General features: G+C 42.6%; 1 protein-coding gene across 1 annotated transcript in view; it reads left to right on the top strand.

Moving 5' to 3' along the window:
- The window catches only part of ARHGAP4 (Rho GTPase activating protein 4), a 46,008-nt gene that overhangs the window by 24,756 nt on the left and 3,414 nt on the right, over window positions 1-17,838 (top strand). Inside the window, exons 6-19 of the mRNA XM_081939022.1 lie at window positions 1,180-1,308; window positions 2,324-2,545; window positions 2,639-2,740; window positions 3,038-3,232; window positions 4,972-5,056; window positions 6,170-6,197; window positions 6,391-6,478; window positions 10,761-10,821; window positions 10,980-11,057; window positions 11,338-11,472; window positions 13,277-13,382; window positions 13,544-13,774; window positions 14,786-14,862; window positions 16,275-16,422. Of these exons, the coding sequence (XP_081795148.1) occupies window positions 1,180-1,308; window positions 2,324-2,545; window positions 2,639-2,740; window positions 3,038-3,232; window positions 4,972-5,056; window positions 6,170-6,197; window positions 6,391-6,478; window positions 10,761-10,821; window positions 10,980-11,057; window positions 11,338-11,472; window positions 13,277-13,382; window positions 13,544-13,774; window positions 14,786-14,862; window positions 16,275-16,422 (1,685 nt within the window). The remainder of the gene's footprint in view (window positions 1-1,179; window positions 1,309-2,323; window positions 2,546-2,638; window positions 2,741-3,037; window positions 3,233-4,971; window positions 5,057-6,169; window positions 6,198-6,390; window positions 6,479-10,760; window positions 10,822-10,979; window positions 11,058-11,337; window positions 11,473-13,276; window positions 13,383-13,543; window positions 13,775-14,785; window positions 14,863-16,274; window positions 16,423-17,838) is intronic.

Genomic DNA, 17,838 nt, shown 5'->3' with positions numbered 1-17,838 from the left:
CCAGTTGCTTAACAACCATTTGAAGATAGATTTCAAAAAAGCTACCTATGAACTGTCCTTGAAGTTATGACTGCCACACACTCCTTTCTGTGGTCATGGGACTGCAAGAGCCGTGGTGGCACAGTGGTTAGAGTGCACTACCGCAGGCTACTTCTGCTGATCACCAGCTTCCAGCAGTTTGGCAGATTGAATCTCACCAGGCTCTAGGTTGACTCATCCTTCCGAAGTGGGTAAAATGAGGACCCAGATTGTTGGGGTGCAATATGCTGACTCTGTAAACCGCTTAGAGAGGGCTGTAAAGCACTACGAAGCGGTATATAAATCTAACTGCTATTTCTATTGCTAAGTGCTATTTCAGGCATTTGACATCCGCCTTGCATTTACAACCGGCGGTGGCATCCTGCAGTCGTGTGAAACCAGCAGAAAATGGCAAAAAAACCCACGCATTGGATATGTTAGATTTGCTTAACGATTGCAGTGTCTCTCTAATGATCATAAAACAATCATAAAATCAAGTTACGTAGTGCCTTGACTTACGATCACAATGCCTTGCAGTCAAAATTTTGGCCTCCATTGTGGTTGTAAGTCAAACTGTATGAACTATATATAGCAGATCTGGAACCCCAGCAGGATACTTGTGAATACCGCTCTTCCCACATTTTTTCAATCAATTTATATAATTTCCTTACTAAATGACAACTCTGGTGCCTCCGGTGTATCCTCAATATTTCAAATATATCCATCGGTTTAAAAAATGCTTAGGGAAGATCCCCTGCAATAGAATTTTATTCTGAACCTACCAGATTTTTCTTGTTATGCAAAAGTTATGGGAAAGTAAAATGCTAGGAGAAAAAAAGTATAATCAAGGGGATTAATGGGAAGGAAGAAATAGTTAGCTGTCACTCCCCAGCTGCCTATCGAATAAAGTTGCTGAACAGTTCCTTCGGCTGTTTTCTTCAATGATTTCAGAGATGATTTTCTTCTTCCTTCTTGCTCAGTGATTTATCATACAACGTCTACTGGAATCAGGCTAGGAAGGAGGTTGTTCCCTTTATGAGCAATTGTTGCCATTATTTATCAGGAAAAAAGATGTTTGCAAAAGTACTAAGCGGAGGGAAATGGAGGGAAGAAGGAAGGACAGTCTGGAATTTTAACATAACGATTTCTTGATCTTCACAGAGACAGTCTAAATTCCTGGAAAGCAAGCTGAAATGTGCCAAGGCTCGGAATGATTATTTGTTGAATCTACATACCGCTAACTCTGCCATGAGCAACTACTACGTACGCGATGTTGCCGACCTGCTAGATGTGAGTCAATTCTCTCCATGCCCATCAGCAACATAGGGGTTTGCACTAAAATGTCAATGGTTGCCTATATGAATTCCTTCTGTCACTGTTTATGTAAGGGCACGAGTCCATGTATATATCAAATGTATACTGGTCTTCCAGTGCATCTTCATGGCTTGTCTAAAGTATCCTGCGACCTTCTGTATGGTGGGAATGTTGAAATTGCTCATAGGTTTCATTCACTCTTTTCACAGAACTATAGTTCCAAAAAATTTTGGGAAAAGGAGAGAGTACGCATCAGTATTAAAACTGGAATCAAGACTCTGTGCCAGAAAGTTTGGAGACCACTGTTTTAAAAGATACAGTGCAGAGAAGTTAGCTAGTTTCCTGTAACTTGATATTTTTTTTAAAAGACCGTGCCTGCCATATTTTAACAGCTATTTTTAATGGGGGCATTCTCCATTTAAAAATGATATAAGTTTAGCCCTCCATGAGAATGAAAACCTTGAAAAAGATACTGGAGTAATTTCTGCTAACCAACTGAAATAAGTTTACCATATCTCAGTTATAACATTTTAGATGACTGTTAGGTGACAACAAAGAGTTGGAGTTTTGCGTAACTCTTCGCTGCACAAGGATATAATTGTCCTAATTAAAATGTAAATTTCTGCTATGAAGCTTCAAGGGCATTCTACTTGGGTGTCTTTTTTCCTGTGTTCCTAAACCATGAAACGTTATAAATTTCTAACCTTAACAATCACAAAATTCCAAATCCTGCAGAATTTATTTCCTTTCTTGCAGAATCTACTGCACACTTTTATCGTGGCTTTCTTTCTACACTATTACCAATTTCCTAATTTGACCTGCATTTATAGCAGATGGTCATTTGCATGTCATAGAAAAGATGCACCAACAACAAAAGTTGTGATTGTTGGGTCATTGTGCAGCTATTGGAAAAGATAGTGGGGATCGGTCAACCGTGGAACCCCATCAGGCTCATCTGATAACTAATGATATCTTTATCATATGATTCCAGTGTTTTGACCTTGGCTTCCACCTGTCGCTGGGCAAAGTACTGAGGACCTACCTAGCTGCAGAATCACGGGCCCAAGCATCTTGGCAACAGGGCTTGTGCGCCATTGAAGGGGTGGTTGATGCTTTGGATCCCCTGGGAGATAAGTCCAGGATGATGGAGGCCAACCCTGCAGCCTATTGCCCTCCTCTGTCTTTTGACTACCAGCCTCATGAAGGTGATGAGGTGAGAGGATTCCTGGCTGCTTCTTCTACATTTTTTGCTCTCTGCTCAGGCTGGCCCTTATTATTTCTTTTCTGTAATTTTTCTTATCTTCAGGTATCTGAAGTCCGGGCTGAGGGTCCATTGAGAAATGAACTAGTTTCCCGTTTCCAGCACATCCAGTCTCGCCTCAATTCCATCACCCTGGAGACAGATGAAGTAGGTACCAATAGAGGGTGAGGTGCAATTGAGGGGGGGGGGGGGGGGATGGGCAGGAATTAATTTCAATTTCAAAAATCAGTTTCGTTAATTTTAGGAACTGCAAAGGAGAAGTGCTGGGGGTGGGGTGGGGATTCTGGCACTTCTTCCTGCCACTGACTGTCCTGCAGATGCCTTCCCCATTCCCTTAGTGCTAGAGAGGAATTCCTAGGATTCATCAGAATCTAGCTGGGCTCTTAGGAAGACCTTTCTACTGCAGAGATCTCTTGGTATAGAAATTTCTATTTTCTTTCACAGGTCAACAAGACTCTGAAGGCCACCCTGCAAAGCCTGATAGATCTTTTGACAGCAGAGGAGCCAGAAGCACTCGATGCCTTTCAAGGCTGCCAGTCTACAGAGTCACTCAAGTCCACAGGTTCTGATGCTGGTGGGAAGCAGGCTTTGGCAAAACGCCGGGCCAACCAGCAGGATACAGAAAGCTTCTATATCATGGTAGTATCCTAGATACCTAAAAGAATTAAACTTGATGCACCCTTAATATGCGGTCATAAAGACGAGGATACCATAACCCAATACATTTAGATAGTTATTTTTTATTTTAATTAATTTAGATTTCACTAGAACTTGTTTATGATAACTCACCCTCCTCCTATTTATATAAGACAGCATGAGGTCACCTTCGCTATTGGTAGGTCTCTTCTTTACAACAATTTCTCTATGAAATCACTGATAGAATGTTACTCTGAACCAGGGATGTACGGTCAGGGGAGGCAGGGGAGGCAAAGCCTCACCTCTCTTCATGAAATAATAGTATATAATATTATATACTATATATATATAATATTATAATATTATATACATCCGTCCGGGCGCGCCCGGGAGCTGCGGAGGGCGGAGGCAGAAATGTCGGCGCTCCCGGATGACGAAGGCACGAAAGCGCCTGGGGAACGATGAGAACCTTCCTGCCTCTGCTGGATTTCGCGCGCTCCTCGAGGAGCGCGCAAAGTCCAACAGAGGCAGGAAGGTTCTCGTCGTTCCCCAGGCGCTTTCGAGGACTGTGGAGCGCGAACCGGTGGAGCACGCTCAGGAAGGCGGGGAATGGGATCATGTGTGCTGGAGGCTGAGGCAGCCTGAGCCTCCAGCACACGTGGTCCCATTCCCCGCCTTCCTGATGACGTCACCAGCCTCACCAGCCATGAACCTCACCGCACGTCACTGCTCTGAACTAATCCCTGCTTCAGCATTGTTCTGAGCAAGACCTTTTGCCAGAGACCCTTCCTTCAGCCCCATTTTAGAAACCTAGACAAAAAGAAGGTGGCTGTAAGGATTGCCTCTCCTTCTAGCTTAAGAAAGTGAAGACTCTTGAAATAAAGTATTTCAAATGGAACCTTTTACTAAGTAGAAGTGAAAACGATCAGTGCAAAGCAACATCTGAATCCCCCGAGGCAAGACAACTAGAATTAAAGTGGTAGAGACCCCTCCCATTAGTCAGAATGCAGATTTTAGCCAATACACAAGTGTGAAGGTGGTTGCTTTACCAGGCTGCCCTGAGAACTGGATAAGCATACATTCCCATGGCTATCTTCCTTTAGACATTAAAGTGAACTGTCCCACATGGCCATCATAAACATTCCCCAAAAGGTGAGGGGATCTCAAGGCGCTTCGGCACCAGGAAACCAGTTGTGAAATCTCAGTTGTCACAGGCAATGTTAATAAATCGACTCCAAGATCCCCCTCCTCCCAATGGAAGGGCAGTATCGCTTTTAGGGATCTGACAGTGGCTTTGCATTTTGACTCTCAAAGTGGAGAAACACAAAATATGAATCTGCTGTAGAATGAGAACCTCCGACCTGATTAGATACTATAGAGACCTGGAGTTTAAAAATAAAGTGATAGAAGATTGATTTGAGAAAAAAACCAGTTTCTGACTCTTGTTCAATAGTGGAATGCCTCCTACTTTTGAACTTGATGATTTAGTCTTCCCAATTATCGAAGTAAAGTAGAAAAGTGACCAGGTCGCTTTCTTGGATTTTAAATAGCTGGCTAGATGCAACAAGACACTAAACATTTGTGAAGGATGAAAGATAGGTTCTCTCCCATTCAGTCTTCCTGGTATGGTTCCAGTTTGTTGAAAGCTTCAATAAGATGTCTTGGATTTGATCAGTAAATAGAGAAACTTGTCCCACTCAGCCCAATCTTTGATAACAGATTTTATGCTATCTCTTGCACAGAAATTCAAAGAATATCTCTCTGGACGAAGCATTCAAACAAAACTGCAAGCAAAGCATGACCAGATGAAGGAAGCGATAGAGAAAGGTGAGGTGTGAAGGAATAGACAATATCTGTACTCTTTGATTGGGAGCCTATTATTGGTATTTATTATATTTGTCCGTCCGTCCATCCATCCATCCACCCACCCACTCACTCACGCACCCATCTATCCATCCAGCTTCTAAGGACTTGAGAAACACCTCATAATATCTAAAAGAATAAATCACTTTGCCATGCTTTCTCCCAGAACACCCTCAAAATTACAGGTTGCTGAAAAAGTTTGCCTTGGTACTCTTTTGAGAGAATTTCTGATCCCAAGGTTCTCTGTGGTGAGAATTGTTTAGTTGTTTTCACTTAAGGGAAGAAGCAACAGTCTATTGGGGAGTTGCATTCCCTTCTGTATTACACACACACACACACACACTCTTACAGACACACAGTGTTTGTTTTGAATCCTGAATACTGATAGCTCTTTGAGTGACAAAGTCTGTGATTCTCTCCTGTATGGCTTTCCTTTGTCATATTTACTTGATCAAATATAAGTTATGTTCTTTATTGAAACTATTATTTTTAAAACCTTATATATATATTGAGAGAGATGAAATTGGTTTGGTGAGTAGGATAAGAGCGGAAAATTATATAAATGTGTTTGAAATATATATTAATATCTGCAGTAAATTAAGTATATATAGAATTCACTATTAAAATGATACACATTTTTTTTCTTTTTCCCTTTGTTGTATTTTTTACATTTTCTCAAAAAGCATCTATGTACTCCCCCCTTTTTTGGGGGGGGCATTATTTTAAAAGCAATTAAAAATAAATAAATAAATAAATAAATAAATAAATAAAGGACAAGTGCTTGCCAATTGAACCTTCTTCTTGGAAAGCAGGGAAAGAAGTTTCACAATTTCTGTCAATTGATGCAACTCTGGTTTCTGGCCAAAACCAGATTCTTGCTAAGCTTGGGCCCAGTGAGAAAGCAATCTGTATCAGTGAGTTCATTCCAATGAGATTCTTATTGTGGAAGCAACAAGCTGATCTTCAACAAGCAACAAGCTCTCTGATTTTACTCTAAATCAGAGGCATGAATAAAGCCATTAAGACTCCAAATTTAACTTCTTTGTCTCCTTTTGTTCTTTCTTCTTGCTTTCCCAGGTGCTGCGGTGGATAGAGAATTAGCCAGGTAAAAAAGGAATCCTGGGATTAATGAAAATTGCAGATTCAGTTGGTGGTGGTGGTTCCCTTGTAAGAATTCCTCAGGCCTACTCTGCAGTGGAGAATCCAAGCAGAATTCTGGGGAGGACACCGTTCCAGTTTGGGTGGGGGACGCTCTGACATCTGCCTTCCTCCCCACACCACAAAAATGTTGGTTCCAGGCCACAGTCCCAGCGCATCCGGCGGTCCCGCCCTCCCTCGCGCTGTCATCACCAGCTCTTCGAGGGTGACCTACAGGCCTTCTTGGAGGTACCGGCTGCTGCCCTCAGCTGCTCCCCTCCTGCCCAGCTCCTAGTCTTGCTTTCTTGCCCTTTGCCTAGTGTGATTACTCTGCACTGTTCTGGCCCAGCTTTTGCCTCTGGCTCTCCCCAATGGCTTTTGCTGCTCCCTTTGCTTGTAACATGTCTGCTCACTCTGTCTCTCCTGTCCCTGCTGCCCAAGGAGGCGGAGGCTGCAGGCACGGAAGCAGGTACAGGACTGGCGGTGGGAAACGGTAGCCTGACTCGGTGGGTGGGGAGGCCTGCCAACCTAAGGGGCATGGAAGGGTACATAGACTGCTTGTGTGATGGACTGTACTTTCTCATTAAAAAAAACACACACACCATGATTTTGAGTGTTTGTGTACTCACTCACTTATATATATATATTTATGTATGAGTGTGTCTGCAAGTCTTTGTGGGATTATAAAGTGCTAACCTTGCATGAAGCATGCTTTGCACATCAGAATATTTAATACTACATTTCTGTATGTACCTGCCTATGTGTGCATGCAGTGCTATCTTGTTTGTATTTCTGCACATGCACTATTCCATCTTTTTTTTAAAAATGTTCACTTGTCACTGGGAGATCTTGATGTGTTCTCGAAATAAGACATGATTGCATGTTTTAGCCATATACTATGCATTGTCTGATGGTCTCTTTCAATCCATTAAAAGGCTATAAAAATTTAGTTCTGTATAGGAAAGCTTTGAATTTGTGTCCCGGCTACTTTCTGGGAAGTGCTCGTTGCTTTTGCTGTATGGTTGCAACATTATCTTCCAAGAAATAGTGCTCTGGCATGAGCCTCCATAGGGGCAAAGGGGCAGATAGAGCATGATGACATAATCACACAGATCTTACAACACACATGCGTGTTGACAACAAATATCATTGCAGCATTTGTCATGTGTGTGTCATCATTTTGCTGTCATCATAACTTCTTGTGGACCCTGTGGATCACAGCCTGGAGTCCTTTGCTTCTTTTGAATTTTAAGATGATAATTTAGGGATAACTCTGGGGACCTGAGCCAAGTAAGTTGAACCAAAATTTCCTGCCTAGCCAGCCAGTCAGTGACCAGGAGCTACACCCATAAGTTAACAATAAAATAGAGTATTGATTACATTTGAAAAGAAATGATACCTTTCCAGTCAAACGATGTGTGAAAAAAGGTTCTGCAGAATTTGTTTTATAGCAGGGGTGTCAAACTTGTGGCCTGCAAACCAAATGTGTCACGTGCTGGCTACATCCACCCCCGTTTTAGCGAAGGGGAAAAAAGTTGCGAAATGTCACACGACGACGTAGTGAGTTTGACACACCTGTTTTATATCATTAGAATAAGGATATTAAAATATGCTAATGCGATTGGACTAAAAGCTTTTGATTGCTTCAAATTTGTCCATAATTAAGCAAATTAATTCATTCACTCTTTACAGGAATTTATTTGATAACTGTAGGTAACAGATCCTAGCTAAGAAAAACTAGTTGTTCCTTTTTGCTTCTTTTTGTAGGCAATACCTCTTCTAACCATTTGCCTACAGACGATCAGAATTGTTTCATTCGCACACCACTAATAGCTTATGCAGATTTGTTTAATTTTATGGTTTATGGTTTACACTTTAGTTTTCATAAACAGATTGAAGAGAGAGATTTGGGGTTTGTTCTAGACATACATCATGCTGAAAGTGATCTGTTGAATTCATAGAGATTTGAATTCTTCTCAATTAATTTAATATTTCTTTGGTTTCAATGGATCCACTCTCACCATATTACATTTGGATTCCACCCACAATTTATTCACGTGTTAGAAATGTGGTAAACTCAAACCCCAGCATGCAACAGGAAATCACTGGGCTTTACCAGGTTTTTTTGCAGTCATACACAGCACACAGAGAGGGTATGTATGTGGGTGAAGGGGTGGTTTTCAGTGCTAAAATGAGACACTTTCTACTTCTAGACTATACTAGATGTCTTATTTTGCTGTTTCATTGTTGGATATTACTGTATTAAAACCGCAAAAAAGAGAGACTTTGCCCATTATTCCCCCTGCCCATTTTTTTCTGTGCTATGTGCCTTAATATTTTTTTCTGTGAATGTGCCTTAATATTTAACACCCTGAGTCATTTTGCTCATAAAGGTAGACTGCTTTTTCCATTGTATACATGAGAAGATAGGGCTGAGCATTTTGCAAGCCACATGTGGAATCCCCATGCCTTTCTAGCTCTTCGGTTTTGTTTCCCAAGTGCCTGGAGCCAAAACCTTCAAATGGGTTTCCCCAGTTTGATGAAGTTGGAGGTGTTTCAGGCTTTAAATAAGCATTTTAAAGCTTCCCTATGATAAAGGCACCCCGTTTTTAAAATTCCATCTGCAATGATTGTATATTTCCCCTCATTTGCAGAAGTTTTAAGGAGTGAGATGTTGAAAGTTGTTGAAAGTCTCTCTAGCAATTTTGTTGCTTATTAGTAAAAAAAAAAACATGGGGAAGAGAAGTGGACATTTTGTCCCTTCATCTCTGATGATGTGGTAATGACCCTACAGTCACATCTCTTTTGATCCCCAAATGAGGCACAGAGACAAAATGACACACCGGCACAGTCATCAGGAGTTGTCACTCCTGCTGTAGAAGGAGACTCAGTTCAAGCATACAGGCTACGCTGGGAAATCAAGACATCAGCCTAGAAAGAGATGGTAGAAAACTGCTTTCATAATAGTACTGAGAAAAATGTATAAATGTAGGTACCGGAAGTAGGGTAGGGTGGGGTGAGCTCTCTTCAAGATGCTTTTACTTTCTTTATGATCTACAATGCTTGTCTAACTAGGGAAAGTCCAGGTTCTCTCTCTAATTTCTTTTTTGCCCCCCTTCCCCCTCACTCATTGCCATATTTGTGCAAAAAGTGAAACTGAGAGGAAGTTGGGTTTTTTCTTTTGATTTTGCAATTCTGGACAATGTGTAGAAATTTTCTTAGCTAGGGCAAAATTAGGATTGCTTTAGGTTTCTATACTAAGTAAAATTGAATATGTGGACCAAACAGTTTGTTCTGCAGTTTTTAGAGGAGAAATTAAAATGATTTATCTAAAGCTTTGAAGCTCTCTCCTGAAGAATGGAAATGTGATGGGCTAATTATGCAATTCCTTGCATAGGATCCACTCTTTTCCCAAGAATGGCCAGAGTAAGGTATCTGGCGGTTTTTTCCCTCTCCTTTTCCTACTTCATTTTATCTTCACATGTTTTTTTCTTCTGCTTTCCAGGCAGTCTTGACCCCTGGCGACTGCCTGGGCAAGCCCCTGAAGTTTTCTTGGCAAGATTTTTCAGGAGTGGCTTGCCTTTGCCTTTTTCCTAGGGCTGAGAGAGGAGGACTGACCCAAGGTCAGCTGCTTCATGGGCAAGGCAGGAATAAAATTCAGAGCGTCTCGGATTCTAGCCTGATGCCTGAACCACTACCCCAAAGTGGCTCTCACCTTCACAATTGTCCTGTAAAATTTGATGCACCTGACAAAAAAAAAGAGAAAAGACATGTACTTTTAAAAAGTTTCTTGTCTCAGTTTTATTTGCCCAAGATGGACTTCTCATTCATTGTCAGGGGCTCAGTCACACTCTTCTCTTCAAAAGCCCAAGCTTGGCTATTGTACATTGGAAGGTCCTCGTTTCTTTGCCAAGTAGTACCCACTGAATTAGTTAACAGTTGCCCCAAAATCCAGTTTAACAATAAGAGGGATCATTGTTAATGGTGATCACACTCATTCTGTTTCTGCTGTTGACAACCAAAGCTTTTTGTCTTGTTTCCAAAACCTCCCATGTCTGCAGAGCATCAACAGTGTGGAGAAGAGGCACATATAAAATAAGCTACTGATAAATGCACCCAGTGATTTTTATTCATCTTTTCCCACATTATTTCAGTCGTTACAGCAATTCACTAGTTACAGCAGTGAGTTACTGTAGATTGCATTATAGTACAGCAATTGTTACAACTGTCCTAAGGTACTATATTCTTGCCCCTCGTGCAGATAAAAGTTTGACTCTGAGGAAGCGATTCATCTAACTACAAGTAGCCCATTTGAGTTATAAGATAAGATGAGCAGGCAACTTCCTAATCAGAGTTTTAGCTATAACTGCTGCAGCATTTCATTTTGCTCTATCTGCTAGATCAGAATAAAGATGCCATTAATTAATGAACAGGCCCAATCACGACAGCTAGGAACCTAGTCCCCAGCAGTCCTGGGTGTGTTGTGAGAATGCTATCTTGTGACCTTCTGCTTTCCTTCCTGTAACTCCAGGCCTCAGGCCAAGCGGTGCCCCTTGTGGTGGAAAGTTGCATCCGCTTCATCAATCTCCATGGTAAGACTGGCCTGTGCTCATCCCCCCTTTCCTTCCTTCCTCTTCCCTTGTGCCCGTATTTGGTCACCTTGCTGGGAGTTGAACTGTGAAGACCATGAGTTCTTCACTGAAAATACCCCTTGGTATTTCTCCCCCCCCACACCCACTTCTTTGCTCAGGCCTCCAGCATGAAGGTGTTTTTCGTGTGCCTGGCTCTCAAGCACAAGTAGCAGAGATCAGGAATGCCTTTGAGAAAGGTGAGCAGTCGGGGGGGGGGGGGGCGTTTAAAAGGTTTTCTTAAGCTTGCCAGGGCATTTCTAGAATGCCGTAGAAGCAGGAGGTACATCAAATACCTCTTACGCATTGACATTCCAGAAATTATAACCAAAACAGATATTGGTCTTCAGATCCCATTGCAGCAGCCTTCAGCGTTGGCATCGGCCAACACATTCAAAGTCGTTTAGACCTTTTCATAGCTAGCCTGGGATTGGACCCCATCTTTTACCTGTGGTTGCAAGTTTAATTTTTCTCCACCAGGTGAGGACCCCTTATCAGATAGCTATGTACAGCATGACTTGGATTCAGTGGCTGGAGTGCTGAAATTGTACTTTCGGGGACTGGAGAAGCCTCTTTTTCCTTATGATATTGTTCCTGAGCTGCTGGCCACAGCCCGTAAGTATATTTGCCTCTTCCTCCGTGTTGTTGTTGCAGCAAATACAAATGTTTATGCATTCATTGATATATACAAGCCATTTCTTACAAAATCAAAGAGTTAATATTTTACATGTGAACTTCCTCTCCATCTCTCTTACATATATCCTTTTTTTTAAAAAAAAAGAACCCATTTATTTTTTTTACAAGAGAATCAAGAGGTAAGAAAAAATGGGATATAGTGTGACATCTCCACCAGCTTCAATATAAATGCAAACACTTCTTACTTACCAACTACCTTGTTTAGCAACCTTTTGAAGTTATGATGGCACTGAAAAAAGTAAACTCATGACTGGTCCTTGAACCTGTGGCTGTACCTTGTCTCTGAGGTCATGTGAGTGTAATTTGGGTGCTTTGCAAGCCAGCACAAATTTCCAACGATCACAGAGTCCCTCGGTCAATGGGTCACCATTTGCAACTTTCACAACTGACTTCTAACGAACAAAATGAGGAAGCCGGCAGAAGGTCTTGGTCATGTCATATTGTGCTTTGTGACTGTGGGTACTTTGCTTAATAACTGACATAAGTGCAATGGGGTCATATTATATCACTTGGCAGTGGGGTTGCTGGTCCCAATTGTGTCAGTAATCACTACCTATAATTCATTTATTCAGCTTGTAATAAAGCAAGAATCTTGTGCTAATTAGAAACAAATGCAGTATTTTAAATAATTACAGTAATGTATTGATAATTTGTTTTATTCATCCATTGGTTGAATATACGGTAACTTTATGCACACTTTATAGAATTTGAATGGTATCAGTGTGCATGTATGCTTGTATTTATACAGCTAGTCGTGTAGAGGCCACATATATTGAAAAATGGAATAAAAGTGAAACATTAAAAAAAAAAATTTATAGGCATTTAAAATTGAGAATGAGATACCTTCCCCCCACTCCCGTGACGTTTTAAAGGGGTGTATTAGGCTTAGAGAAGGGATAGCCTGTAATATGTAAGTTATTTTTATGGTCCACTTTCTATAGCAAAGAGGAAATCATTGGTAAAATGATCTGTCATTAGGAATGTCACTAGGAAAGAGATCTAAAGACATGTTTCATTCGTCACATTTCCCCAGCTCAGTTGTTTCTACCTATCCCTAGCTGGCAAGGAATCAAGAAGCCCTGTCCTTTAGGAGTGGAGTAAGGCTGATATTTTCATCCCTTCCCTTATTTTTCTGGAAGTTTAGAGGGTCTCCACACACCACTTCCCCCACAGCTCCCAGACTGTTTGCATCTGGTTTTCTGGTTTTCCAAGCAGAGGGAGCAGCCAGGTAACTTAATTGGGCTGATTTCTGTTCGTGTATTTCTCAGAACAGGAAATGCCAGCAAAATACAGATCCTTGACCCTTGTGCAGGTTAGAGTTTATTTGGGGGCAACAGGTATGGGAACTGACAAGGGGAGATTTAGGTGCTGCTAAAACTCTTGCAGGGCAAGATGGAGAAGTCACTATTCTCAATTGCTAAATGACAACTGTTGTTGATTTATTAACTGAAACAGTCAACTTCTGAAGAGTAGTATGGCTTAACACAGAGGAAGATGGGTGATTTAAAAATATGAAACATAAACAAATGAATAACATGTTGAATGCTTCATGCACCAATAATGCACTAACTGTATAAATCATTTTCCACTGTTCCTTTTGAGCACAAAGTGGTTATGAATTATAATACCCAAAGATGAGAATTAACTAGTTGTGGGGATGCAGAAGCACTGATCCATCCAATGCATGGTCCTCTATCTCACACTGCCATCCGTTGCTTTCCAGATCTGGAGCCTTTAGCTGATCGCATCTCACACCTCCGGGCTCTCATTTCCCAGCTTCCATCTGTAGTGTTGGTGGTTCTGCGGTACCTTTTTGCTTTCCTCAACCAGTGAGTATTCGGGCACGGTGTGGCAAGTAAACCCGCTCCTTAGGATTTCCATGGGGAGAGCTTTCTTTGGCTAAGGCAGGGGTGTCCAAACTTGGGAACTTTTGGACACCCCTGGGCTAAGGGAACTCCATTGCCTTCCCCCACCCCTGTTCTTCCTGCAGTTTATCTCAGTACAGTGATGAGAATATGATGGACCCCCACAACCTAGCTGTCTGCTTCGGCCCCACTCTGGTGACGGTACCTGCAGGCCAGGATGCCGTGTCGGTGCAGCCTCACATCAATGAGGTGGTAAAGTGCCTGATCATCCATCATGAAGCCATCTTTCCTGGAGCTAATCAGCTGCCTGGGCCCCAATATGAAAAAGTCATGGCTCTGGCCGAAGAGGAATACTGGTATGAGAAGGAGTAGAGGAGGAGGATTCTCTAAACTGGGGACAAAGCAGCCAGGGGTGTGTGCAGATATTGCTTATGCAGTGCTGGTTTTGCATATCGTGCCTGTCAGTCTTCCATGGCGGTGCGGCAGCTGGGATCACATCCATGCTGAACCAAGTTAGTTAAAGATCTGCATCTACATCAGTATGTTAAGCTTGCTTAGTTCAACTTTGGTCCAAAGTGCGCTGTCTGCCCCAAGGGTACTCACTCTGGCAAGATTTGATGCCCTTTGTTCAAAGGTAACAGAGAGGCATCATATTCCCATTCAAGAATGCCTTCGCATCTGTTTGGATGACATGTGCTTGTCCTGCTGAGTTGCCCACCCCGTGTTATACCTGAACCTTTCATCAGATGCTTGGGCTGGCCTCAGTCTGAAATTGTGTTCTTTCTACTAAGAGATCAGTCTAGTAGAGCCACTGCAATAGATGAAATTGTGTTCTCTTTGATTGAAGTTAGAAATCAGGGGGTTTGCTTGCTATGAATGGCTTAGAACAGTGATAGCGAACCTATGGCATGCGTGCCACAAGTGGCACGCGGAGCCATTTGTCAGGGCACGCGAGGCGCTGCCCTGTCAGCTTGCCAGCGCGCATGCGCGCGCTGGCCAGCTGAGTTCACCTTTTTAAAAGCTATTTTTCACCTTCCCCAGGCTCCAGAGGCTTTATAGGAGCCTGGGGAGGGCAAAAAGAGCCCCCCCCCGGCCCCCCCCGGAGGCTTCAGGGACTGTCCGGAGGCTTCCCTGAAGCCTTCGGAACGCTTAAAACCACCCTCCAAGCAAACCGGAAGTGACTTCCAGGTTGCTCGGAGGGTCGTTTTAAGCATTCCGAAGGCTTCAGGGACCATCTGGAGGCTTCCCTGACGCCTTCGGAGCGCTTAAAACGACCCTCCGAGCAACCTGGAAGTCACTTATTTAAGGCTGCCATGTGAAAACAATCCTTGGCTCTCATTCTTTGTCTCTTGTCTCTCTTTCGACAGTGATGTCTTGCCCCTGGAGACTACAGCAGAAGAGCCTGAGACTGAGGGGACCCCAGAAACTCCAGCAAGTGAGGATGGTGAGTGTGTGTGTATGTAAGAGGAAGTTCTGAGACCTCTTTTGTCTTGTCCTGCTTGTCCTACATGATACTACCCTCCACATGGGGGTGGGGGGATTGCAAGAATAGTTAGATTAAGGGCCATAGCACTGTTTCTTTTCAGTGCTAAAGGAAGAAGGGAAGCAGTGGTAGGGAGTCTGTAGTGGAGCTTCTTGGAGGAAGACGATATAAGAAGCCATCTATCTAAATACAGACATGAATTAAAGTGGAGTACATGAGTCTGTGTCCTGGATCAGGGTCTGTTTTTCACTGTTGGAACTGATTAGTCCCTGATTAGTTAAACATGGTAAATGGTGAGGGATGCTGGGAGCAACACTGAACTTTCTCCTTTAGATATGCTTTAAATGTGACTCTTAGCGGACATGCTATGGATTTCTGATATATACAAATTGGGTTTCTGGGCTCCATATTTTTATTGGAGTATCATCTGGCCATGCAGTAGAATTAAAGACAGTCTGTGCAAGAATAAGTATGACTAGATACTTTGGGATGTTGGTTCATATCTGTTTCTTTTTATGGAACAAGCATGTCACAGTCTGCACTTTATTTTAGGAGACAAAAGTTGTTCCTGCTCCTCCCATGCCCTAATGAACTTGGCTGGCACACTCATCCCATAGATCCTCCAGAGAAGAAAAATATGCATCGTGGCCCAACCGTCCCCTGGCTGCGTCAATAGTGTGACATTGATATTCATAAAAATAATGATTTTCCTATGAATTCCATTCCCTACTTATGATAATGATGACCATTTTACAAGCTTTTTCAATAAGCTTCAGTCTTCTATTTGACAATACAATATTTAAATGCAGATGGTGCTTCAGCTTCGCAAGCTGTTTTAACGATTGTAAAACAGGTCAGTCTTGTGACCGACCTGATTTTATGAGCTTTTTTTTTAAGCAGTCGTTAATGCAGTGGTTATCAAATGAATTCATTAAGCAAACCTATTGTTTGCTACGGCAGCTGTAGCTGTATTGACAACCTCTAATGTGCAGTCATATGATTGCAGAGGTTGGCGACCATTGAAACTTTGGATTTGGGACATAACTCCCCTTTTTCATGTCCATCATAACTTTGAATGGTCTCCAAGCAGCCATCGTAAATTGGGGACTACCTGCATGTTTCTGTCCATCGTCTCCACACACAAGCATCCTTTATATGCTAGATCCAATGATTCCAACAAGAACAGAGTGTGGACATCCTTAAGATAGGATACAACTACTCATGTAGACACTGCTGAAAATAAACCTTCATTACCTTTTCCCCTGTGGAGTTGCAGAAACATGTTTTCTGACTGACATTTGAGGTGTTGTTCTGCAGGTGGGTTGGGGAAGGGCTTGTTGACTTACGAATTATTCATTTTCTTGCCCTCTCAGAAGGCGATTCCCAATCGGAAGCTGTGCCCCGCTCTGGTCCCATAGCTCAACCTGAAGAGCGGTTTGTGCGAGGAATCCCAGTTGGCTGGCGACGAGGTGAACGTGGTGGTAACCGAGGATTAGTACCACCCATTGTCTTACCAGACAGGTGAGTGGCCATTGTATTGCCAGTCAAGGGGAAAGTAGTAGTCATGAATGCAAGCAGACCAGGGTAGTTTTGGAAAGATGCAAGATTGCTGGGGAAATCTTCATATTTAGCACATAAAAGGGAGGCTTTGCTGCATATTGCATGCTTTAGTTGAAACTATCCCAGAATGAAAGTAAAATAATGTCCAAGAAGCCCCGTTCCCAATCTGGACTGAGAGGAGGAGATAGAACTAACCCAACAGTGTCAGTTAAATAGAAACCAAATGCTTCCATACATGTGAGTGACCAAGGATTGTGGATTTGTGTTGATGTGGATATGTTTAGGGGTCTTCTTGGGGTCTGGAGAAAAGATTGCTAAAGACAATTGCAGTGGAAGTGGTCGTGGGAATGCATTTGATTTATAAATTCTACATGATATTCCCTTTCAGGTAAGTAACAATTTGCAAAGCACAACTACAGGAGAACAGAGAAGGAAATTAAAGTGACAGAAAAGAGAGAAGGAAAAGAAATGGAACTAATTATAGCTTACAGAAACACAGTTCATACTATAATTCATATGTTTTTATTCTTGCAAACTGTTCTTGTCTCCTGTTGATTCACCTCTTTATGCACCCTTTGCCTTTTGTTCTTTAAAATTCTTGTCGCTCTTTTCTGAAGAGCTCAACACGTCATCTACCATAAATTTATTCCACATCCTCTCAAACTGTTCATGGTTCTTCATATATTTGTCTGGTGATTTGATTTTTATTCTTTCTCTATATATGCCCTAACCATTTCAGGGTTCTTTCACACTAACAATGCACTTCCTACTGTATTTAACTTGTTTATGCTGTAGGTTTCTCCTACCATCTCAGTTCTCTTCCATATAGCAAAGTCTGAGAAAGGTCATTCTTAGAGGCCAATCTATTCACTTTTTTTTTACACTAACATTCTCTTTCACCTTTTGTAGTTTAAAAATTCAAATGATACTGTGTTTCCCTGAAAATAACACAGGGTCTTATTTTCTTTTGACCCACAAAATATGGCTTGGGCCTTATTTTCAGAGGAGGGCTAATTGTTTTGGGGTGGCTGGGGGGTTGCTCTCTTGCGTGCGGGCTCCCGAAGAGCCAGGCACAGCCTCAGGGGCGAACAGCTGTGTTACGCTGTCGCAGCAGCACAACACAGCAGCCATGAGGTGACCATACTCACGAACAGCCACCTGGCAACCCCCTCTCCAGCTGGCAGAGCGCCATGCACTGACCTAGGCGGTATCCCGAATGTGCCAAGCCGCGGGAGCTGGGGGGCGGGCAGAGTGCCACGTGGCTTGGTGCCGTAGGGATACCCCCTAGGTCAGTGAATGGCTCTCTGCCCGGCTGGATAGGGGGTTTGCCGGGCGGCTGCTCATGAGCGTGGTCACCTCATGCCTGCTGTGTTGCGC

The sequence above is a fragment of the Natrix helvetica genome, assembly GCF_964273705.1.
Source record: "Natrix helvetica genome assembly, chromosome: 1".
NCBI lineage: Eukaryota > Metazoa > Chordata > Lepidosauria > Squamata > Natricidae > Natrix > Natrix helvetica.
Note: the sequence above shows the minus strand (reverse complement) of the source record. Positions and strands in the feature narration are given on the sequence as shown.